The sequence below is a fragment of the Notolabrus celidotus genome, chromosome 17, assembly GCF_009762535.1.
Source record: "Notolabrus celidotus isolate fNotCel1 chromosome 17, fNotCel1.pri, whole genome shotgun sequence".
Lineage (NCBI taxonomy): Eukaryota > Metazoa > Chordata > Actinopteri > Labriformes > Labridae > Notolabrus > Notolabrus celidotus.
Window position 1 is genome coordinate 17,114,575 of NC_048288.1, and position 26,024 is coordinate 17,140,598.

A 26,024-nucleotide genomic window follows, 5' to 3' on the forward strand; every position below is an offset into this window, starting at 1 on the left:
TTGTTCCTGTTTTGTCTTAGACCTTAATTTGTGTTTTTTACTGATATCTATGTGATAAGAGAGAGAAGAGATTGTTGCGAAGTTGATCGTTTCAGTGACTGAGAAGGAAACTTAACTTATTCGTCATGCCACAGTGAAGCATGGTGTATACTTCTGCATTGACTCTATGCCATAGCTACACCACAGTGGCCCATGCCATTGTTGGCACTATAATGCTCTGCACTAAAGCTAGTTGGCAGTGCAATTTCTATGCCACTCATATCTCTAGTTTCTGGTCCCACTGCATTTTCCACTTGTTGCACAAGCAGGGAACCATGGTGACCTATCTGTAATATGTTGGAGATTGAGCTGTTAATGTTGGATCATCACTCGATCATGCTGCACTTATCTAAAGAAGAAAAGAGAGGAGTCAGGAGGTGGATTGTATAGCTTCTGAATCAGTGTAGGCAGAGGATAGAGAGAACTGATGGGATACCAGAAATGATGTAAATGCTGAAAGGGAATACTACACAGCGGACCGGTCACAACGCTTGTGGTCTGCGTTGTTTTGAGGCAAAGTTACAATTTGGAGGAGGTGCAAGACAAGCTGCACACATGTCTCTGTAGGTTTGTAGCCCTGTACCGAAGCAGAGTATGCTTTTGCAGAGGTTCAGAGCGGAAGCATAAATCAGGCTTAAGGCCAGTTCTTCTCCCTCTGTGGATGTGATTCCCTGCATGTTGGTGCTGTTGTCAGAAGGGTGAGGGGCTGGTATACCTTAGCTAGCTACTATGTTTACAAAGTGTACTAAATTTTATGACCGGAGAATAACAAAAGGCAACTTTTATTCAAGGTGTTTGAATGATTGGGATTAGCTGAGGTAGTGTCTTGTGGCAGATCAAACCTCAACAGGGTCGGAGACGGGCTGTGCAGATGACGTGTTGCTTTTCTTCATGCTTACCTTGTGTTTTGGTATTGTATCGGCTTTTTATTCACAAGTAAATCTACAAAGGGCAGGGGAGAGCAAGTGCTTGTTACTGAGTGATGGAGCATTTGGACCCAGAAAGCGATTGTGTCACTGAAGACATCAGACATCACTAGCAAATTGGATTTGCACAAACTGAAATTCTAATCCAAAAAGACTTCAGTTGTTAGCCTACCATTACCTGAATTACTTGGCTTTTTGTGTCATTTTGTGCAACAAGAGTTAAGTGTGAAATCCAAACCAACTTTAAAAATCCCAAAAAATCAAACAATAACACAAACTAACAAACCAATGATGGCAGGAGCTGACCAGCAACACCTGTGTTATACTAAAACACAGTTGAATGAAGTCAGGTGATTTTGAAGAGAGCGGCTCAACAGATTAAAAAAAGAGATTATTATCACTATGTAAAGAAGTGTCTACTTTAGAGGTTTTTTCTAAAACTTCATCTGAGCCATGCAGTAGCAAACAAGCTTTTGAGCTGGATCTACGTCAGGTAGATCAAGAAGTTTATTTAACAAAATATCTTTTTTTTTTTTCATGTCTTTGCGCACATTCATAAATACATCATGTTTGGAAATGCTGTTGGTGTAATTTGCTGGATTTAAATTGGCAAGCGAAGAAATGTAGTGATAATGAAAAGGAAAATTACAGTTGAATGCTACAGTTTGAACAGATGCAAATGTCAAGTACTGAAAGCCTGATGATGCGTGACAGTTGTGTTGTAGTACTCGAGACTGGTCAACCGATTATTTAAGGTCTCTGTCTCATCTCAAAATCGAAAATAATTTTACTCGGACTGGACGGACTCCGTATTTTATATCAAGACTGGTCGAGACCACCACTGATGCACTCTGTTTCCCTGTCTTTACTGTGATAAGAGAGAACCTCCCCCGTTCTTTCTAAATTCCTTCATGTTTTTCTCACCTGTTACAACCGTGACTTTCGCAGTGCTACAGTGAGTGACACGCCCCCTGCACTCATGCGTTAATAAATGGAGACAGATGACAGGGAGAGACTGTGCATTCCCATGACCAGAGATGACTAAAGGCTGATTTATACTTCTGCGTCTCCCCTATGTAGCAGGGGCTGACGCGGACATGAGCCCCACATACTTGTGCGTCGATGTGTCTGTGTCGCGCAGAAATTCTCCTCTGAAACGCTTGAGGGCAGTGCGGTCTCTCTGATAGCCGGTCGCCTGCTTCCGGCCCCGCTACGATCTCTGTTTACTTTTCCACAGAGATTCAGAGCGTGCTATGTTAATCTACAGCTGATACATGTTGCTGTTTATCATACAGACATGATTACATAGGAGGAGGAGATAAAATACACGACCGATGTCCGGGATCCCGGAAGTGATGTAAATGTGGGAAACACAAAGCCGTCGAGCGGACCAATCACAGGGCTTGCAGTCCGTGGCGATTCTCCGTGTAGTTACATTTTGGAGGAGGTGCACGTCAGTTACGTGCGTAGGCCTCTGCGTCGTTTTGGAGGAGCTCTGAGGGAGGAGGGGAGGGGTTAGACGGAGTCCTGAGGAAATGCTACATTCAAATTCATGCTAGTTTTCCGAGACTGCCAACCCCAGCTTTAAGTCATTTAATTAAGCAATAAATACACATTCAATAACAAACCCTGGAGCCACACTGAGAGAAGAGCACAGCTAAATACCTGCCTACCTGCCACAGGATTACCACATGGCACTTGCCACTGTTTTAACTCTGATCTGAAGCGAAGCTTAAACTAACGACTACAACCAAAAACGAAACTTAAGACGTCAAAATGCTCTCACAGTGCGTCAAAAGAAAGTCAACAAAGACAAAACCAAACCTTGTTTGTTGCTGTCAACTGTATTTAAAGCAAACTTAAATCAAATAAACAGAAGTCTTTTATTTTGTTAACTCTAGTGAAGATTTTTCATTAATATATGTGGTCTTGGTCTTGTCACGGTCTTGCCCTGACTTGGTCTCGGTCTTGACTCAGTCTCGATCCCTAAATGTCTTGGTCTTGGTACACTCTGGTCTCGGTTAATGTGGTCTTGACTACAACACTACGTGTCAGTATCAGTTAAATCATTGTGTTCAATTTCAGTTTTGACTGCCGTTGCTGCAGATGTTAAATAACCCGCAAAAAATCTTTGTCAACTAGTGTGATGTAGGGATAAGTTGTAATATTTCTGTCCTATCTGCTCCTTTGTTTTATGATATGGACACAACGCAGTAAAGGGAAGAACTGTTGGATTACAGAGTGTTTGCTTGTCACACTGGCATCAACACAACAGACCTTTTGAAAAAACAGGAAACTCTTTCACGTTGGTTACCTCAACAGTCTCTGAAATAAGCCCTCCCTCCCACTTAAGGCGCCTCTGTGAAAACAAGCCAGCTGTAGCAGTCTGCCATCCCCAACATCTTTTGTACATTTCAGATTACATTTCAAGCTCTTGCGTCAGACCCCCTCAACACATGCGCTCACACTTTGGTCTCTGGCTGACCTTGTGTCCCACAACATTCTCTCTTTTTTCCTCCCTAGCCTCATGAACCTGGTGACGACTGGTCAGAGCACATCAGCTCATCTGGAAAGAAATACTATTACAACTGCAGGACAGAGGTGTCCCAGTGGGAGAAGCCCAAAGAATGGCTTGAAAGGTAGCTACAATTCTTTGATTACACATACTTTATTTGAATCAGTGTCATGTACAGGAAAGGTGAGACACATAACCTGATCAATGTTTGTATGCATTCTTGTGTTTCACAGAGAGCAGAGGCAAAAAGAGTCCACTAAGACGGCAGTCGTCAACAGTTTCCCCAAAGACAGGGACTACAGACGGGAGGCTATGCAAGCATCGGCAGCCCCTGGCTTTACTAGTTCAAGTAAGTGTGAAACACAATGTTGCAACACGTTCTCCTCAAGAGCCTGCTGAAACTGATCTCAATGTTTGGCATGTCTATATCTTTATGCCTCCGTGCTGCTGACAGCTGTGACAGGAGGCTTTATTATTTAGGGTTGTCTATGTGTCTTATCCATGTGAGCTTAAAAACCCTAAGGGAGTTTCCTCAAATTTGGCACATGCGTCCACTTGAGCTTGAGGATGGACTGATTCATTTTGGTGGTAAAAATTCATACCTACTTATCAACCACTTATTCTCCTGAACGCTCCACTGCAGGAAGGGCTGGAGGGAATTTTAAACCATCAGGATGCATGGTTGATGTCGTTGTTTACGTCCTGTCTCTGCGGTGTTCATAAACCATGTGTTTCTGGGTTGACCATCCGCTCTATTCTTGTGAACAGGATATCTCCGCTCTGCTTGTAAGGACTTTCATCACATCTGCTTTATATTTTATCTTTCGGAGAGAACAAACACAGCCATGCCCTACCTGTGGCATACCTGTTTGTTCTGGTGCCAGAAAAAGGGTTTACTCAGAATCTCAGGCTCTTCAAAAGATATGAGATAAAGAGACAGTAAATAATGATGCCATATCAACTGTTGCTTTTAGGGGGATTCATTATATGAAAAATGTTATAGAAATCAAGCCTTGCGTCAGTTACAGTGGGTCTGTCATTCAGTGTAAGAAACGGATGGATGTTGTCTAAAACTCAGTGGAGGAAACAGAAAACCCTGCAGCGATATTTCTAGTTTTGTTTTTTGGCTTGGCCAGATTTATCAAGAGTATTTCTGTTTCTTTTTGGCCAAAGGTAAATTATTTTTGTTTTTGGTCAGTCAATGATCACTGTTGTAGAGCTGAACTTCTGCTGATAGCTGTGTTCAGGTAGGCTGGGGTTCAGGCAGAGCAGTGTCAGAAACATTATTTACGTGATGGTGAACTGTACCTGGGTTCCAAGTGCTAAGCCAGAGATCTGAAACCAGGATCGGATCGGTGCATCCCTAGTTACTAGTATCTTATTGAAGTTTAACATTCCAGTATTGTGACCACCTCATGGGAAACACGTTTATTTTTATCAATCAATCAATCAATCTTTATTTGTATAGCGCCAAATCACAACAAACGTTATCTCAAGACGCTTTTACAAACATAGGAGGTCTAGACCACTCTCTGTCAAATTATGAACAGACCCAACTTCAAGACAGGGTAAGACTCAGTATGACCCCACCTTAATCCATCATGAGCATTGCACATCGCAGTATTTAGCTAGTTACAGTGGTGAGGAAAAACTTCCTTTTAACAGGCAGAAACCTCAGGCAGAACCAGACTCATGTTAGACCGCCATCATGCCTTGACCGAGTTGGGTCTGGAAAGACAGATAGAGTGGAGTAAGAGAGAGAGGTGATAGTGATGAGACGAGTTGTAGAAGCTGTTGCCGCTGGAGTTCAGCACGTCCGTATCGGCTGGAGTCCAGATCGTCCACAGCAGGAGGACGTCTACAGCAGCTCAGAGGAATCTACGAGACAATGGAGCTCAGGGACTCCAGAAAGGTCTATGGTTAGTAACTTTAATGGGACAGGCAGAGTTAAAGTAAGTTTATGAACAAACATGTCGCTCCACCTTAAATCTTTCCTCCGGTATCAGAGCCATAGTCAGAGGGCTGAACCCTTGTGTGGTAAAAACAGAACAGGGGTTTTTATTTGTCGGCATAGAATAGACTTTATGTCCCAGAATGTCAATAATTTGATTGTGTGATAAGAATTGTGAATTGTAAATATGTCCATGTATCGTAATATGAGATTTTTCCAACATCGGAATGTTATCAGTGTTCATTAAAGTGTTGGCCTTTTAGTGTTCATATTCAAGGATTATGTTTTATAACAGTGTCCTACCAATCAGATTGCAGTATGTTAGTATTTGAAAAACTAAAAGAATCTTTTCTTTATAGATAAAATCTACAACATTCCTCATGATTTAGATGACAGTTAAAAGGCTGTAAACCAACAGTAAAATATGATGGCGTGCTTGAAGTGACAGTTGAATAATAATCCAGCCCATCAGGTGTCAATGCAGAGTCACAGTTCACCTGAAGTTCACTTCCTAATTAGGATGTTCACTGACACCCAGCTCTCTGCAGAGCTCTTGTTGCCTGTGGCTTTTCATCCAACATTCATCCAAGTTTCCGAATTTTTCTCAACTTCTTTGCCTTGTCCGTGCAGAGTACTGCTTCACCAGGAAGTACTGGAGAGTTGTTGTTTTTTCCAGATGTGTTTGGGTGTAGACATTTTTTAAATCCAGGTTTGAATCAGGGTTTCAAGGGATGCCCAGGAACGTATTTATCATGTAGACTGCATGTGGTGAGAATGTTGCATGGGTATTATCAGTCAGTGTGATGTCTGTCAGTGTCTTGGTGGAAGAAGATGTCATGTTCTAGGCGCCTATTCTACATTTCAACAATCCTGAGGTCATTTTACAGATGCTTTTAGCCTGTTCTCTGAAGTTATGTGAAGACCTCCTCAGAATCAGAAATACTTTAAAGAAGGAAATCCTCATTCTGATGTTCTCTGTGTTGCAAAAGCTGCTAAATCTTTTCTTCTGCTGGCAGCAGCACTGTCATTTCACATAGTTGGTGTCCCAAAAAGACTTCAGGCTAGTTAACTGTGGATTTTTAATCTCCACCCACACTTGTAGCGCAAAATAGCCATCACTCCAACGGTGAGGAATTGAATCCCAAAATAAGGCAGAAAATGTTTTTGGAAGATGCTTCACAAAATGTTTTCAGCAACTTTTAGAAGAAAGTAAATGGCCCAGAAAATACAGCAGAGCTTAGCCAATGCTGTAGCTACACTTCAAATCATCTTAGTACAGCTACAGGTCCACATATAACTTTCAGGGAGATTTTTTATAAGTTGGCTGCACATTTAGGAAAAACCAGTTACCTAAAATTAAATATGACCTCAGATACGTCTGTCTCATGTTTCTATAATAACAAACAACCCTACAAGTGAAAGGAAATCCAGTCATAATGTGACGTGATGTTTTTACTACATCAGGGCACTCCTAATTCAAACTACTCCTACGCAAGCAAGCTATCGATGAAGATGCCATTCATCATGAATAACCTGTTTCTGAACATCCGTCAACAACTCTCTAAAACCACCCCTCTGTTACAGACCTGATGTTTGAATGACTGTCTGAAGTGACTGCGCTCATGAATGAATGTTTGTTACAGAGAGACGCTGTACAAATACGTAAAAGAAGTCACTCATGGTATTGTTTGGCATTTGACGCTTTGATTGCAGATGTTGTCACTCAGCTCAGACTGTTACAGCAGGAGCTGATGTTCATTTGGGAAAGTTAATGTAGAAGCAAATCACATTCATCAAATTAAATGCATATTGAAGATACAGAGCAGGCTACTTGTGGACTTTGTGTCTTAATGATGCATTTTCAGTCTACCCAGCTCTGCTTTAGTGTTACAGAGAAGCAGTCTGCACAGAATCAGCTGTGATTATAGATGCTCACAGACCTGCTAGCAGATACTGAATCTTAGAAAGTAGCTGTAACCCTTCAGTAGGAGCTCAGATGAGTTCAGGCTGGTTTATACTTCTGCGTCGCCCCTAAGCTGCAGACATGAGCGCCACATACTTCTGCTTCAACGTGTCCATGATGCGCAGCAACTCTCTGCCGAAACGCCTGAGGGCAGTGTGGTCCCTCTATTTCCGGCCCCGCTATATCGTTTACTTTTTCACAGCAATTCAGAGGGTATCATTTTAATTTACAGCTGATAAGCGGGCATCCCAGAAGTGCTCTAAAAGCAGGAAATACAGTGTGATCATTATTTCCCCTAAGCTCAGGCATCACCAAAGGTATCACGTTGGCATCTGTTTTATTTTTCAATTGAAGGTTACAGGAAGGTAGTGGTGGAAATTTGTTGATGTCTCAAAAAGTGCCTGTTTTAAATCTGGTGAAAATAAAATCCCCCCCTCCTCTCTGCTCTCTGCACAGAGTCCGCACAGGTGGAGAAACCTTCAGCCACCCAGTCCCAGTCCTCATCCTCAGGCTCAGGGAGCTTGAACCCTTCATCGGGGCCTCCTGGATCATCTGCCTCCACGGTGCCCGTGTCCCCAGTCCTGCAGTCCCCTGCCCCTCCACTACTCCAGGACCCCACCCTGCTGCGACAGCTTCTCCCTGCACTTCAGACCGCCCTGCAGCTCAACAACGCCAGCGTGGACATGGCGAAAATCAACGAAGGTAAGAGAAATGCTGAAGATGCACACACAGTATCAGCACTCACCAGGTGTCACATTCAGTAAGCCGCTGTGGTTGTCTGATGAGCCTCTGGTCTGACTGCTAAGTATCAGACTCTTTGACACGACATGATGAACACTCCTGTTGGCCTCCTGTTGAGTTTTTCCTGTCAAACATGACTTTCCTGTTGTACTATGGTTGTAGTGTTGTTGTCTGGATTACGAATGCCTCTTGAAGAGAAGTGTTTATAGGTGTTCAGAGTGGTCACATTTGATGGTTGGATTAAGAGGGGAGGGGGTAGAGATGCAGTCTTTGTAGATATAGGGATAACAACACATGCTTCAAGATAGTCTCTATCAGCTGGCAGCCTTAAGACTTTGCTGGGTGCAGCCTGTTCTATTTCCAGAGCCAGAAATTTTTGTGTTGTGATCCCGGGTCCTGTTAGACTACCTGGCTAGTAGAGCAGGTATCTTTATTGACAACGATTATAGTGGTCAGCTGAGAGGATGCTGAGTCAACCTACATTCATCAGATCAGTCAAAATTCTGAAGTAAGCATTTCTTACTTGTAGAAAGTGGGCTCCCCTGACTCTACAGTTTAAAAGGATGACAGAAAGTATTAATTCTGGAACACTTTAATGTTAATTACTGAAAATGTGTACAGGTAAATCATGGGACAAATGCTGACTTATCAATCAATCTTTATTTGTATAGCGCCAAATCACAACAAACGTTATCTCAAGACGCTTTTACAAACATAGGAGGTCAAATTATGAACAGAGACCCAACTTCAAGACAGGGTAAGACTCAGTCTGACCCCACCTTAATCCATCATGAGCATTGCACCTCGCAGTATTTAGCTAGTTACAGTGGCGAGGAAAAACTTCCTTTTAACAGGCAGAAACCTCGAGCAGAACCAGACTCATGTTAGACAGCCATCATGCCTCGACCGAGTTGGGCCTTGAAAGAAGGATAGAAGAGAATGAGAGAGAGAGAGGTGATAGTGATGAGACGAGTAGTAGAAGCTGTTACTGCTGGAGTCCAGCACGTCCGTATCAGGAGGACGCCTACGGCAGCTCAGAGGAATCTACAGTCATGGCCAAAAGTTTTGAGAATGACACAAATATTACATTTTCACAAAGTCTGCTGCTTCAGGGTTTTTAGGTGTTTTTGTCAGATGTTTCTATGGTATAATGAAATACAATTAGAAGCATTTCATAAGTATCAAAAGCTTTTATTGAGAATTACACAGAATTCATGCAATAAGTCAATATTTGCAGTGTTGACCCTTCTTTTTCAAGACCTCTGCAATTCTCCCTGGCATGCTGTCAATCAACTTCTGGACCAAATCCTGACTGATGGCAGTCCATTCTTGCATAATCAATGCTTGGAGTTTGTCAGAATTTGTGGGTTTTGATTTTCCACCCGCCTCTTGAGGATTGACCACAAGTTCTCAATGGGATTAAGATCTGGGGAGTTTCCTGGCCAAGGGCCCAAAATCTTAATGTTTTGTTCCCCGAGCCATTTTGTTATGACTTTTGCTTTATGGCAAGGTGCTCCATCATGCTGGAAACGGCATTCTTCATCACCAAACTGCCCTTGGATGGTTGGGAGAAGTTGCTCTCGGAGGACGTTCTGGTACCATTCTTTATTCATGGCTGTGTTTTTAGGCAAGATTGTGAGAGAGCCCACTCCCTTGACCGAAAAGCAACCCCACACATGAATGGTCTCAGGATGCTTCACTGTTGGCAAGAGACAGGACTGATGGTAGCGCTCACCTCGTCTTCTCCGAACAAGCCTTCCTCCAGATGCCCCAAACAATCGGAAAGGGGATTCATCAGAGAAAATGACTTTACCCCAGTCCTCAGCAGTCCAGTCCCTGTACCTTCTGCAGAATATCAGTCTGTCCCTGATGTTTTTACTGGAGAGAAGTGGCTTCTTTGCTGCCCTCCTTGACACCAGGCCTTCCTCCAAAAGTCTTCGCCTCACTGTGCGTGCAGATGCACTCACACCTGCCTGCTGCCATTCCTGAGCAAGCTCTGCACTGGTGGTGGCCCGATCCCGCAGCTGTAACACCTTCAGGAGACGGTCCTGGCGCTTGCTGGACTTTCTTGGGCGCCCTGGAGCCTGTTTGGCAACAATTGAACCTCTCTCCTTGAAGTTCTTGATAATTTGATAGACGGTTGACTGAGGTGCAATCTTACTCGCTGCTATAAACTTCCCTGTTAGGCCCTTTTTGTGCAATGCAATGATGGCTGCACGTGTTTCCTTGCAGGTAACCATGGCTAACAGATGAGGAACAATGGTGTCATGCACCATCTTCCTTTTAAAGTGTCCAGTCACTCAATCATGACAGATTGATCGCCAGCCTTGTCCTCATCAACACCCACACCTGTGTTAATGTGTGTGACACCTGTGTGTCATTGAAATGATGTTAGCTGGTCCCTTTGTGGCAGGGCTGAAATGCAGTGGAAATGTGTTTTTGGTGATAAAGTTCATTTTCAAGGCAAAGAGGGACTTTGCAATTAATTGCAGTTGAGCTGATCACTCCTCATAACATTCTGGAGTATATGCAAATTGCCATTATAAAAACTGAAACAGCAGACTTTGTAAAAATTAATAGTTGTATCATTCTCAAAACTTTTGGCCATGACTGTACAAGACAAGGGAGCTCAGGGAGTCCAGAAGGTGTATGGTTATTAACTTTAATGGGACAGGCAGAGTTAAAGTAAATGATGGGGGGAAGGGGATGAGATAGGATCCCAGTGTGTCAGTGCGCCAGTTCCCCCCGACAGTCTAAGCCTATGGCAGCATAACTAAGAGCTGGTCCAAGCCTGAGCCAGCTCTAACTATAAGCTTTATCAAAAAGGAAAGTTTTAAGCCTACTCTTAAAAGTGGAGAGGGTGTCTGCCTCCCGGACCCTGACTGGTAGGTGATTCCAAAGGAGAGGGGCCTGATAACTGAAGGTTCTACCTCCCATACTACTTTTAGAGACTTTAGGTACGGCCAGCAGGCCTGCATGCTGGGAGCATGGTGTTTTAGAGGGGTAATGGGGCACTATGAGCTCTTTAAGATACGAAGGTGCGCTTAGGCGTTTGTTGCAGCACTAAACTGATAACAGGAACTAAAGTCATTTAGCCATATCCAATCCGGCTGAGAACAGTCCATGTCACATACAGTACTATTGACAGTCACTACATACTGTTTTCCTTGAGCCCCTTTAATTCACCAACCACATGAAGGACTGATCTGATGGTCCACTTTGCGTAACACACATCTCTGCATCTTTTGTGGTTGAGAACGAAACTAGAGACCTTGACTCAACCAAAGCCGTAAACTAAGATTATGTGGCTCAACAGGCCCCACATCATCAGGCTGTTCTTCTCTTTGCATTTAGCTGTCTGTGAGCATGTCTTTTCTCTCTTCTGCTAGCTTTACTCAGGAGGTTTCAGCTTTAGTTAATGCTACCTGGCTCTATGCTGACATTTCTCTCTCAGATCTGTGTTCAAACAGTGTGTAAGGTCAGTGCTTGTCTGGTGTCGGCAGCTATTTATAAGCGCATAAAAATAAACAAAAATAACTTAACTTTGAGGTTGGTATGTACTAAAATCACATTGCATGGTAAATTAACTCAAACAAATTATCTTCCATGTTGCTGCTTGGTTCTCATTTATAATGACTCATCTATAAGGAGGGTCCCATGCATCACTCTGCAGAGCATATAGCACAGATAACATATGGTAACTGATACCTGTGCATGTAGAGTCAGCTTATTTCCTTCCATTACACGTGCATGGAGTTCGCTACAGTGAGAAATACTGCCATTTGGATGCTGGAGGTTTTTGCTTATTTATGCAAGACAGCTCTTTAGTAAGCATAGTCTCTTTTTCATCAGCAACAGGCTTTCTTTTTAATATCACTGTAACAAGGCTAGTGTGGTCCCTAGTGTAGAAAGACCGTTAAAACTAACCTTATATCTTCCTTTTATTGGTAAATCACTTTGAGTTTAACCTCCTCAGGTGGGTGGAAGTAGGATTGTAAAGATAGTAACAGATATCAAGGTCAGGAGAGCATCCGTTTGCAACACCCTAGATTGGTCTAAATGTCATACATATCTGTCCATAGCTGGCTTTCAAAGTTCTGATCAGGTTTAGGGAAGTCTTGCTTGTTTTTTTTTTATACTGCATACTGCGCTACTGTGCTCAGCGTCTTCATTCAGGCAAGACTCTGTCGTCGACTCGAGAGTAACATTAGCTTAGGTAGCTGGCCAGGTAGCATTAGCTCATAGCAAGAGAAAAAATATCCAAGATCAGCAAGGCGATTTACAGTCTCTACTAGGGATGTAACGATACACTCAACCCAGGATTCGATTCAAATCCCGATTGTTGGTTCACGATACGATTAGCTAACAATTTTCAAGAAAACTGGATTGAACTTAAAATTGAAATAACTATTATTTTATTTCAATTCTTAAATATTGACAGTTGCAATATATATTTTTCTCATATTTCTTTGCTATGGTCTTGACAAAAGGGTTATACACCTTTTTATTTAGTTTGTAAAGTGAATGAAGAAAATGATGGCTCCACCTGTTCTCTACTTTTGCTTTTTTGTTCCCTTTTGATTTGATTTGATAAAAAAAACCTGTATATTAATAGTATTTGTTTAACAAACACTTGTTGTATCTGGGGAAATTTCCTCTATTCATTTTGTAACTGAGATAATGGGAGTTAAACAAACCGTGAAGATTTCTGCCCTCCTCCATAACTTGCAGCCACAGTTCAGACTTTAGTTTTAAATGTACTTAATAAGCCACAAAGGATTACATGACTTCATTTAACTTATGTTCACCGTGGATCTGTTCTGAAACCACTGTCTTATCAGGACTTATGATATCAGTGCACTCACTTACAGTATGTCTTTTTGTGTCTCTCCAGTTCTCACAGCTGCTGTCACACAAGCTTCATTACAGTCGATGCTCCACAAGATCCTCACTGCTGGACCCTCGGCTTTTAATATCACTACTATCCTCTCTCAAGCTGCTCAACTCTCCAACCAAGGTAAACAAAATCAACACAGAATCATGTCTGTTCCACCACATATAGTTTCATGTAAGCACTACTTTTGCTACATTAAGTTTAAGAGATCTAATACAAGTGTAGCGATCACCTAGCAGAAAGTGTAGTCCCTTAATTGTCCTGGTTTGTATAAAATGTGGAGATCATTTGATCCCTGATCTTCTCTTTTTGTCTCTGTTCCTCAAGCAGCTCAGCAATCGAACCAGTCGCCCATGTCGTTAACATCGGATGCCTCATCGCCCAGGTCTTATGTTTCCCCGAGGATCAGCACACCACAGACCAACGCTGGCCCCCTTAAACCCCTCCTCAGCACGCAGCCCGTCATCTCACAGCAGAAAGTAAGTCACAGTTATTCAGTGTGTGCAACAAGTCTTAAAGAGAAGAGCGAACGGCCAGATGAATGAGTTTTTGGACAAGAGTTCACTGGAAACAATGTGTCCATGGAAAGAAACGACAATTGGCATGTATGAACTGAAAGTATTTCCAGTGAAGATTTGAGCTTTTCCTTTCTTTTTTTAAAAAAAACAACAAAATGAAATCTTACCTCCAAAGTTAAAAATAACACCAGATATGTAGGCTATCACTAACATTCCCTCTGTCATGTCTTTCTCCATGACATATTGAACTCTAGTGACCTGCAGTGCTCTTTGTTTTTGTACTGGAGTGCACTTATGAGTGTTAAGCTGTGACTTGTTGCAAAGTTTACACAGTGTAGTAAACCATAACTTGGCACTCCATCAAATGTGGGATTTACTCAATGAGAAGTTTCACTATGCTGATGATGTCATGCTGCAGTCAGCCAAACATTAAGCTAAGTCTATAAGACTTCAGCTAACCCATGGATTTAATAGTAAAATGTTTTGAGAATGAAAGTGAAGTGAGGGGAGTGACCAAAAGTAGCTTGTGTATGTTACCAGCATCTCTTGAAAGAGAATGCTTGTCGATACGACTTTAAATATCAATGTCAGCCTTTACTGTTCCATGTGCTTTTATTTTGTTCTTTTATTTGACCAAAGCTTCAATAATGTTTGGAACAACAACTGAATATGTAGCCAAGAACATTTTCAAACAGATTGTATGAACTTTTCTTCTCTTGAAGAAAAATCAGGCACAGGGTTTGTCCAGTCAGAGCACAAGTACTAAATTAAGACTCCTGCTTTTTTATGTTTTGTTGTACTGTGAATATACCGTAAAACCTAGAATAGAAGTTGCAAGAGTGTATAAGACATCTACTTCGGCAGATCTTCCAGAGGGTAAAGAACTGTGATTTTTCATTAGGACTTACGCTATCCTCATCATAGTCTGTTTTGGAACTTTATTCTCCTTTTAGGGATAAAGAGGTGTAACTGTGCATACAGTATGCAAGAGTGTAGCATCAGAGGGCAGATGATGAATGTATTATTATCAGGAGCATCAGTAATAACATTAACGAGAGTATTGAGAATGTGTTTTTTTTTTTCATAAAAAGACACAATGAAATACAAGAAGTATACATGAAGACTATGAGCCAGTAGAACAGGCTGCTTCAACATTGTCAATGGGTAGAGATAGCTTATGCACAAAACAGTGTCCCAGGTCATCCCACATCACAGTTTTGATATCAACCATTGAAATATACTTCATTTGAAGCTGTTTGTGCTGGTTTTCATGTAGGTGTAGATTTGACTTGCGCTATCCTACTAGCTACCTGCACGACAGTTGTGCACAGACTACGGTGGCGTTGATTTTAAAAGTGTGTCCTATACACCACTGGCTTCGTGTCTGTCAGAGAATAGACTTCAAAATCCTGCTGATGGTTTATAATGCACTGAATGGTTTAGGCCCAAAATACATTGCTGATCTGCTGCTACTTTATGATCCATCTCGACCTCTGAGGTCATCAGGTACTGGTCTGCTTCAGAGTCAGAAGGAAACATGGTGAAGCAGCGTTTAGTCATGATGCACCACATATCTGGAACAAAATCCCTGAAAGCTGTAGGTCCGCTCCAACTCTCACCTCTTTTAAATCAAAGACTAAGACTTTTTTATTTGCCACTGCCTTCCTATCTTAGCTTATTTTAACTCCCTTCAAATGCACTTTTTAAATGTACTTTTAATATATTTCCAATTTTCCTTTTCTTTTCTGTTTTATTATATTTGTCATTTTAATTGTGTTCTTTATGCTTGACTGAATGTTTCCAATGCTTTTAATGTTTTAATGTAAAGCACATTGAGTTGCCCTCATGTTTGAAATGCGCTATACAAATAAACTTGCCTTGCCTTGCCTACACCATAGTCTAATTTGTAAGTCTGTATTTTGATTCACTCGAGAGGACTGACTTTGACTCTTTTCTAATCTTCCTGTGTTTAGAGCACGCCATCAGTGAAGCAGGCATCTCATCCCCAGCCCACCTCCCAGCAGCCCCTCTCCAGCGATAAGCAGCACATTCACGATGCCACCACGGCTTCACCGCGCACCCTCCAGCGCCAAGGGTTAGTACAAAAACCTGATCCAACCAGGGGCAGATTTTAGAGAGTGTGGGTCGGCAATAGCCTGCTCTGACATCATGGATTGTATTTATTATTTACTTTACACTCTTAATGTTCGTGTGTATGTAAAAGTTATCCACATCTGAATGCATCATTGTGCTTTCATCTACACATTTAATCAGCAGCTCATTCACATCAACTCCTGAATGATTTGACCACCATACGAGAAGTAAACAGTCCTCATTGTATTGTGTGGTGGCACCACCTGCTGGCCAGTGCTGGAACATGACTTGGTCTTTTTATTTGGTTGTGTGTTGACTGAATTCACTCACTTTCTCAGTGTTAAATTTCCCAAAACAGTGGACCGTTTATCAATGTTCAAAACTGGAGTGTAAAATGTAAAAATCAAGTTAATGCCTACAAGCTGTTTTAACTTGTGTGCACAGCTTTTGTAGATGCATACAAAAAGTCAAATCGACTAGTGTTCCTGTTTGATCTCAAAGTGAGTTATTTGCTCAAGAGTTGAAGACAGGGACTAAAACAGAGGGATGGGAAAAGTGAAAGAGGTGTGAGAGGAAGGCTGGGCATCAGTCAGCAGCCACCTCTAGAGTGTTGAGCCAGGGCAAGACTGGGTCAGCTGCAGGTTGTCGGTGGCTGTCAGACTGGGCTACTAGAGATGGAAACACCCACATAACAATACTTAAAATATGGTATTATTACTGTTATAATGTGCTATTTATAAACATGCAAGACAAATTGACAATGCAGCTGTGATACTAACTGGCCATGTTGAAAGGTTGTGTATTCTTTTAATCCAACATTACTAACTAGTGAAAAAGCACTCTTGTTTCCTCTTGCTGAATTCCAAACTTGCCCGTACTTAGACATGTATGGAAGCATATATGTAACAAAAATAAAATGAAAAAGCAAAATTGAAAATTAAATTGCATTAACAGAAATGCTTTTTAATTTTCAAAGTATGCACGCATAATTTGACTTATAAATAAAATTAATATTCAATAATCCTATTTGCATTTTATTAAACATGTTTTATTGATTTTCAAAAATTTTAAGGCTATTTACAGAATGTATCAAAATTTACAGAAAACACAGCAACCCCCCCCCCCCCATATTGGCAGAATATTAAACATAAAACACATACAGAAAATGTAAAAATAAATGAATACATAGGAGTAACGCTTAAATTTTACATTTTTAGAAAGTTCTTGACAAAACCTTAAAATAAATAAAATCACATTGAAAATAGTAATGACAATAAAATTACAATGATAGTACATAAAAAAACTAACCTATTTGCATTTTAATTTTCATCTTCTACAATGCTGATAATGTTACACAAATACAATGAAAAAGAAAATTACATTTGCCTTTTTAATTTTCAAAAAATGCCCCTCCTAAATTAGTGTCATAATTCCAATTAAAAAGAAAAGTAGAAAATCAGAATGCATTCACAGAAATGCTTTTTCATTTTCAGAATGAATACACATTTTTTTACTCAAAAATAAAATGGAAAAGCAATCCTTCCCTTTTCATTTTAACTTTCATTTTCAAGCTTACACATTTTGTAACGCAATTGAAATGAAAACAGAAAGCACATTGTTTTTTCGTTTTCAAATCTGCCCCGCTAAATCTGTAACAAAATTCAAACCAACTCGAAAATGAAATCGCAATGTGCAGGGTGCAGGATAGTGACGTCAGACTTAACCAGACCGTTTCTACCTGCGCATGGGCATCTGCATCCAGTGCGGGGAGCTGGACATGTGCTCTTTAACGCTGGTTCTAGCTGTCAGCTGAAGAGGTCAACAGAAGAGGAGTCTGTTGTGGAGCTCTGCATGGTCCTTTCCTCAGCTCACTGAATCTTCAGCGAGCATGGCGTTCTTCGGCAGGGAGGCACAGTCAGTCTCCAGTCTCACCTGGCTGACCGGGTGGAACAGAGAAATGTTTCTGGCTTATACTCCGTGACCAAGTCGAGCGCATCATGGAGACTCTGGGTCATGCTGGGTTTGCCGATAAAGGCGTTTGATTGTTCCCTTGATCTATAGCATAATACAGCACTTTATGGCAGATATGATCCAGTGTAGTTAGTGAGTTGTGTGTTGCTAGTTTGTGTCTTTCTTTTGTATCGTATCCATGAACTTCAGGGACCTTCTGAACACAAGATAAGATAAGATAAGATACTCCTTTATTCGTCCCACAACAGGGATATTCATGGAGTTACAGCAGCAAACAAGAAGGTGTACAATACAAGAATTTCAACAAGAATATATATATATATAAAAAAAACAGCTTGGCCATAATTCTCCTGTCAGCCACCACATCCACAGGGTCCAGGACTGAGCTGGCCTTCTTCACCAGTTAGTTCAGTCTTGCCCTCCTGTATCCTGTCCGCCCACAGCAGGTGAAATCCTTCCAATGTGGCGTGCGTGTCCGGTGTTAGCTCTGTTAGCATGATGCTACTCTGCCATTATTCCCTGTGATGCTGGGTTAGCTCGTCCACCTTATTGTAGATAGATCTTACATTCCACATAACGGTGGGTGGAAGGACAGGTCGATGTCGTCTTTTCTTAGCTTGCACCTCAGTACCAGTACGTCGTCCTTGCCTCCTTCTCCTCAAATCGCAGGGAACATCGGGCCTAGCATCGTTTAGGATCAACATGCTACGGGATGCTAACAGCTGATCTCGTATGTAAACAATGTTACCATGGATACACGCAGGATCTCCGGACACACACAGGAACAAAAATAGCAAAAGCACCACTGTAAACGCCAGTTTTGTGTCTATGGCTAACAAATGAGTCATTAAAAGTCGTGACAGGCTCCAAATACAAAGATAACTAAACAGATGTAAAAAAAAAAGAGTTGATAAAAGAACAACAGAGAGCTGCTGCATTGCTCAAATCTATTTGCCCACTGTAACTTGTAGGGGTGTAACAGTATCGTCAATATCATTCATTCTCACACAATTCACACTCTGGATCCAACATAGGCTGGCTGTTAGAATCTGCTGTTTAATAGATGTGTTACTGTGAGTGTGACTTGTTTTGATGCAGTCTATTTATTATATAAAGTGGACTGTTGGGGAATTCAGTGCTGTCAATGCTCAATCAGTGTTTAATAAGTGGCATTTTTTTTAGGTTGTCTTTTTTTCCTTTCTCTAAATATTGTATTGTGGACTGAAAAGTAGAGCACTTTGTTGCCTTTGGTACCTAACACGAGTAATATACATTGTTCAGCTTCTGTTCAAACTCTTTGTTAGTAAATGTGTCTGTGCTCACATCTGACCTCTTCCTGTGTCGATCACAGCAGTCAGAGGAGTCCCTCTCCGGGTTCCAACCATGTCGCCTCCGGCAGCAGCAACCACGCCCCCAACTCTGCCTCCGCTCCCCAGAATGCCTCATCAACCCGGCCCTCCTGCTCCTTCACCCCGACCCTCGCTGCTCACTTTAATGAGAATCTCATCAAACATGTACAGGGGTGGCCCGCTGAACACGCAGAGAAACAGGTTTGTTGTTCTCACTTATATCCATCAGTGTTTTGATGTTGAACATCATTAAAGCCTACTTAAAAAAATGTCTGTGTTTGATAAAGGCGTCAAGACTACGTGAAGAGGCTCACACCATGGGGAGCATCTGTATGTCTGAGAACTGCACCGAGCTCAAAAACCTGCGGTCTTTGGTCCGAGTCTGTGAAATACAAGCAACATTACGTGAGCAGAGGTGAGGATATTTAAGCCAGGATACCTCTGATCTTGAAATGTCAATAGAATGTCTTACAAACTGCATGTCAATGATCTTTCTCAGACACAGCGACATCTCCCACGGTGCTGAATTTTTCTTTTTTGTTTCATCTTGATTATAAATCTGTGCAGAGGAAGTCCCCTGTTGGGTAAATGCAGTTAAAACCCTGTGATTCAGCTGTGAGGTTTACTAGCTTATCAAAATTAAGTTGATGCCATAAAGATGACATGCAGATACAGATACAGATTAGCATCAGACGCTGATAAGGATGCATTGCACATTATTAGACAATGGGCTGATGTCTGTGAACAGGGATGAAATCGTCTGATATCAATGCTCATTACTCACAAACCCTGCTGACACTTCTAAAGAAACTAAACATCGTCCCTGACTGGCAGCATTAAAACTTTATAAATAACTGTTAGCCTATGCTAACGTCTATGCTAGCTGTTGTGCAGCCAAAAATTGCATGTTAAAATGCACCTCTCTTTAAACTATAAACATGATGGGGCAGCACAACTAATCACACCTTCATCATTATTGCAATATGAGCATTTGCTAAAAACGCAGCAAAACTCTGAAGCGATGCTGTCTCACTCAGTATGATCACCTGTTGGATGGAGGCCTGTGTATAACAGCCATACTTTGACTTCCCTTTGATGCAGTCAGATGACTCTTGAGCTAATCTCCAATTGAATTGTTGACAATCTTGGGGTTGAAACAAAACAGCTTTCTGATTTGATTATGGCTTCATGAGGGACATGATTAAACAATATAGTTCTACACACATGGTTGCATCAACAGCTGATGCCTATAAGGTAGCAGGTTGGCCAATGTAATTGGATGTTATTGTAGTTTTGCAATTTAATACCACCTATTATTCCATGCATATCATGGTTATCTTAGTCAATTACATGTTTAGATGATTTTTGTATGAATTAATGAAATATATCGTCACCCTATTAAATAATGGCCTATGTCATTTTTTGAAGAAAATGAGTTTTTGGCCTAAACCATCTCTTGATGATTCTGGTAAAATCACCTTAATCCTTAGTTGAAAGGATTATGCTCTTTATGCCCTATAGGACAATGGACTATGTCAAGCGGGTGACTTGGGCCATTTTATTCTTGTCCTAAGTCGAAATGTTTGATTCTTTAGGATAAGATGTCTGACTTGGGCAATTGAATAAGCTTTCATGATGGCAGCTGCTCCATGAAGCAACAGAATCTAAAGTGCAGAAGAAGCTCTAAACATGATTCTTGCTCTGCCAATCAAAGAGAGGAAGTTCCAGGACCTTCAGTCCATGAAACATGTGATGCCCGTCGAGTGTCATCACTTCTTTGACAATTTGCCACATAGTTAGGAAAATCAAGATGAACGAGAATGAAGATTCAGGGGACAAACTGAATAGTACTGGGATAGGTACAAAAACCCAGCAAAGAAGAGCTGGACAAGGGAGGAGAGGGACATGGAGGGACATGCCTCCTCAGCGTTTGATTGACCTGACATTTGTTCAATTTAGGTTAGAGTTATTTACGTTTTCAGTTTGCTTTATGGAATTAAAAAACAAGTTCAATAAAAAACACTGTCAAGGCCTTTTTTGAATGAATTTATTAATAAATATCATATGCTCTGCATTTGGTACGTTTTTTTGTGTTTTCCCAAAAACTTAACAAAGTGACTTAGGCCATTATTTTAATAGGGTGACGATATATAAACCTTCGGTCATGCTATAGATTACAGAACATGACTGATATTTATGTCGGAAGCACTAAACTGCATTTTGTGTGACAAAATATATTCTTAAACACCAGCCAGTTACTGTTTTAAATTTGATATGCTGTCCTATAGGAAAAACCATTCAGTTCATGCTGATTGTTTCAAAATGCCATTAATCAGCCCGACAGATACATCGTCTATCTCTAATAAGGACTGAGTTATAGTGAATATGCACTTAATGTGTGTGTAGTTCACTTCCAAACATTATTGTTGTATTGAAAATGTGATCCCTTTACTGTTTTTCTAACATATTGTGAAGGCCCATAATGTGAAGCCGTTATTTTCCAATGGCCTTGTCAATCTGAAATGAAGCACTGCGGTTTGATTGTCATTGTGCATACATAATAAACCTCAATTCAAGTAGAACCGTGACTAATTGTTCTCCTTTATCTCTCCCACAGGATACTGTTCCTCAGACAGCAAATCAAAGAACTTGAAAAGTTGAAGAACCAGAATTCTTTCATGGTCTGAGAACTTCTGTTTGCGAGACGAAGCTAGAGTTTGGAAAAAGGGGGAGGAAGTACCCATTGCACATAGTTGGAAGCTGGAAGGGAGAAAGCAGTTGTCCGGTCCCTCTTGAGCCCAGTCTTAACACACACACACAGGAGCTGCAGGCGGGGTTTGCTTTGGACCGTTTGGGCTGCGAGATCCAAGAGGGAGACATGAAGAGCTGCTGATGGGGAGAACGAGGAGCAGAAGAAGAAGAAGAAGAGGGGGAGTCTGGGGTGGTTTTACAAGACTTGGTTTTGTAAAAAAGAAAACCACAGCGGAAAAAAATGTAGATTTCTTGTAGATGTTATTATCTATGTTGTAAATATGTTTTGTAGATTGAAGCCATGGAAAGCCATGCCTATCAAAGCTTTTGACATCCAAACTAATCAACGCCTAGGCGGCTACATTCATTAGCTAGCCTTTCCTTCATGTTAACTCGTCTGCAGACTTAAAGCTTCATTTCATCAGTTTTCGATCACTGGACTATGAGCGTGTCTGTGTGACCTGCATGTGAAGAGAGAAGGATGTTTGAAGCCGTTTATTTACACAAAAAAACCTGTCAGAAATCATAACACACTGGTAGTTTTCCTCTTCTGAACATGCTAATCTGAATCTAGATTCTCCTCCTGTGACCTCCTCTTAAGGCGTAGAAAAACATCCCCCTCTCTGCAGGTCCGGCCAGCACCGCTCTCAAAGGTTCAGTGATCTCTTTGCAGCTTCTGGTGGCCCTGCATGTCCCAGTCTGAAAAAAACAGTGCCTGGTGGTGTGATGAAGTGAGTGATTGAGAATAAGAGATGTGATGGCGTGCTGCTTTGGACCATTCCCACTGCCCCTCCCCCTGGCCTCGGCTCGGCCCTGCCCTGCCACACCTGGAAACTTCAACACTTCACACCCTCTTGTGTTTTTTTTTTTTTTTGTTCCTCTTTTCCCTCCCGGTTCATTCCTTTGTACAGTCGCTAACAAACGGTGGAGTTTTAAGAAGAGGACGCAGAATAAAAAATGGTTTTATTTATAAGAGTTGTAGTGGTGAGCAGTAAATCACACATTTTTAGGAGTGGTGTTAGTGAGCGGATGTTTGTGGATCACCTTTTTGTGTCAGAGCAGGGCGGCAGAGGTCACAGGTCAAATGTGAAATGTATGTATTGTAATAAACTTGTTCAACTAAAGCGAGCACTGGTTATTTCATTGGTTTGGTTCGAACGCTAGTGCCTTGTTGAAAGTCTTAAATCTCGTTTTAACAGTAGAGCCCCATGCTGTCTCTGATCCTGTTTGGAAAGATCTTCAACAAGGGTTTAGTTTCCAGCACGTCTCATCCCGCTCTTTAATTTAGTTTCCACCCCCCTCCGCAGCTGAAGAGCAGGGTCCTGAGCTGCAACAAGGCCTGTTTATTTTGTTTTCCACCATGCTATCTGAGTCTGTAACTGAACAGCATCACACATTCAGTAAAGGTGACCACATCATTGCTTTGTATATTGTTTCCTGAAGTATATTGACAAATGAAATAAAATATGCCTCTCCAGAACCACGTTGTTCTTGGGTTTTTGATGGACCCGGCAGCTGCAAATTCTTGACTAGTTTGACTTTTTTTTAAAAAAAAAATGTTTTGCGTGATTTCATCCAGTCGAAGGTCAGACGGTCATGAAGGGAAACGGCTAAAATGTCAGTCTTTGTAAATCAGCATATCTTTTTACTCGAGCATATAATTAATTAATTTATTTTATTTTATTTATTATTTATTATTTAAAAGGACCATGCATATTAATTAACACTTCTGTAAATATGCCAGAGTTAGCCAAAAGGCTAGTTTTACATCCGTAGTCCCTTGCCAGATGTTAAAAAGGCTCCCTAAAAAGATCAAGATTAAAAAAATCAAAATAAGAAGGTAGAGGAGAAACCAAAACACAAACAAACAAACAAAAAAGAGAAGAAAACCCTCCTGTTATGTTCCGGGTCAGATTTACCCATTTCAAATTTTAAAAAAAAGGAAAATTGTTCTGTATTTTATTCGGTATGAAACTTCTTCAGCTTGGCTTAGTTAGTGTAATCAACATACAAAATAAAAGTGATTCATTTCACATATCCCCCCCCCCCCCCCATGCATGTTTATAGATACTGTTTGGGGGTCAATTTGACCCCCAAAAAGGGGTCAGAAGTTTCCAATACTAATTGTTTCTTGGCAACTGTGTGACATATTTCACTTCACCTTCTCTGTTCCCGTGGGCAAACTCCATCCACATTGAGGGGACACTAAGCACAGAAGTGGCAAAACATATCAAGATTCTCTGCAAGGGAGTCCTACCGACATTTTACTAAGTTTTAACATGAATATTCTTGAAAAATGAGTGAGTTATCCACATTGAATTATGATCTGTGAGAATTAAAGAACACCAATGCTGTAAATATTGATTTAAATGGTCAGAAATGGAATGATAATGAGATTTAAAAAATGTTTATTGGGATTTTTGTGTGTTCTGACACTTTTGGATAACTAAATATGCCCCGGGTCAAATTGATCCTGGAAAATTATTGCTGTTCCAGAGAAACGAACATAAAAGAAGGGTTAAGTACCTGCAGAAGATGCCTAAAACTATTTGATTCCAAAGTAATTTAGAGTTTGAATAACCTGTGGGTAACACCATAAAGGAAACAGTTGTGGAGGATCATAAAGATCATAATTTTTCTGTGCGTTTTGAAATATGTTGAGCACATTTGAAATTTCAATCTTGATGCTTTGCAGGCGTAAAGAATAATACAGGGCATTACCTTGCTTCTGAGGGTCTGTCTTTCTGGTTCATATTTTGTGTTCTAGCATTCAAAGCTACGAGTGTGACTTCTTTCTTAACTTTTCAACCATATTTTCCAAACACAGTTGAATAAAAATATTCCACTGATAAACACTTCAAAATATCAGATCAACTCTCTCTGTCACCACAGGTAAACTTTGCCGCCCCCTGCTGTCCCCATCATGTCCTACACTGCAGACTGTGGGAACCCTGACCTGTTCTATTCAGCAGATTAGTGTTATCAGATCACAGTGGTTTATCTCTGGTATGTCCTGCTCCTGTCTCAACTCGCAAATCCTTTTCTTCTGCATTCACGGTAAAACATTTTGGGCCTGATTGTGCACTCTGAGACCGACCTTTACTCTCTGGAGATTCTTTGCGAATTTCAGAACTGTGCTTAACAGCAGATATCAGGAACAACTTAAATTATTAATATCAGATCTTAGAAAGAAAATTTAATATATTCCAAGCATTCTATTCATAGCTGTAACTTTGACGGTATCGTAGAAAAGTGGTGATCATGTTTCTGTTTATACCTCAAATTTGACTCCCTGTTTAACATTATGAGGAAATCAAACAAAGGTTTAAAATACTTTTAAATTGATGCAGGATAGTAATGAAATAAAATACATCAATTCAACGTCTTGAAACCACAGGAAAATGACCGATACAAAGAGCCTCCAATTTATAATGGACATTCATTTGAAACTTGTGCACTTTTTTATTTTAAGAACGCATGTGAGCAATTTTGTCTTGATAAAAACAGAACTGTAGCTGATATTGCAGAAATAAAAAAAATACATAAAGAGAAAGAGCAGTTAAAAAGTACTTTACCATGTTGAAAATGATGCACAGAAAGTCAGCAAAACTTACTCTAAAATGTTAACATTCCCTATATACTGTATATTACTACAAAACGGGAGTGGGAGTGCCTCACACAAAGTCTGATTTGACGAGTTTACCTCCTTTTTGACTGAAGAGTTCAGTAAAGAGCCTCAAAACTGAAATGAAAAATCATTTCACACTGATGTTTTTCATTTGTGTGCAATTTCTGCAAATTGAGCAAAGGTAGAGGACGCTGAAGTAACAGTGTGTTTATGTGAGGTAGATAGATAGATAGATAGATAGATAGATAGATAGATAGATAGATAGATTTAACCTTGAACTACGTGTGTTTCGACTGGAGGAACCAGGGTCTAAATTTAGTTCAGGGGTAGATAATCTCCCCCTGAAAAGCCCCTGCTTGGGGAGGGGTAGTACTTTTCAAAGGTCCTGGGACTTTCGGTTGAACGTAACAGTGTTTGTGGAGTTTACTCAGTTCCTGGGAATGCAAACTAGTTTAGTTTTTTATTAAGATTTCAAAATTCAAATTTTTTTTCTCCATTCGTCACTGGCCTGATTTGCACAATCTACCTGGGACTTCAGCCCGTAGTCGAAACGCAGAAAAAATTGGGAGCGCAGGAACCTTTTAGTTCTGGGAAAAGTAGTTCTGGGAGCTAAAACCCCTGAACTCTTGGTTGAAATGCACCTATGGATGGATGGATGGATGGATGGATGGATGGATGGATGGA

The 26,024-nt window shown here is 40.9% G+C and overlaps 1 protein-coding gene across 2 annotated transcripts in view; it reads left to right on the forward strand.

Annotated features, from left to right (window-relative positions):
- The window catches only part of waca (WW domain containing adaptor with coiled-coil a), a 40,507-nt gene extending 17,315 nt beyond the window's left edge, over window positions 1–23,192 (forward strand). The window contains exons 5-13 of one of the 2 annotated variants that reach the window (XM_034706072.1): window positions 3,489–3,604; window positions 3,714–3,829; window positions 7,851–8,096; window positions 13,030–13,152; window positions 13,360–13,508; window positions 15,521–15,642; window positions 18,964–19,162; window positions 19,249–19,376; window positions 21,579–23,192. In XM_034706072.1, the coding sequence (XP_034561963.1) occupies window positions 3,489–3,604; window positions 3,714–3,829; window positions 7,851–8,096; window positions 13,030–13,152; window positions 13,360–13,508; window positions 15,521–15,642; window positions 18,964–19,162; window positions 19,249–19,376; window positions 21,579–21,648 (1,269 nt within the window). In that variant the 3' untranslated portion in view covers window positions 21,649–23,192. Of the gene's footprint in view, window positions 1–3,488; window positions 3,605–3,713; window positions 3,830–7,850; window positions 8,097–13,029; window positions 13,153–13,356; window positions 13,509–15,520; window positions 15,643–18,963; window positions 19,163–19,248; window positions 19,377–21,578 lie in introns of both variants that reach the window. The other variant, XM_034706071.1, reaches the window with a different exon arrangement.
- The last annotated feature ends 2,832 nt before the right edge of the window (window positions 23,193–26,024 follow it).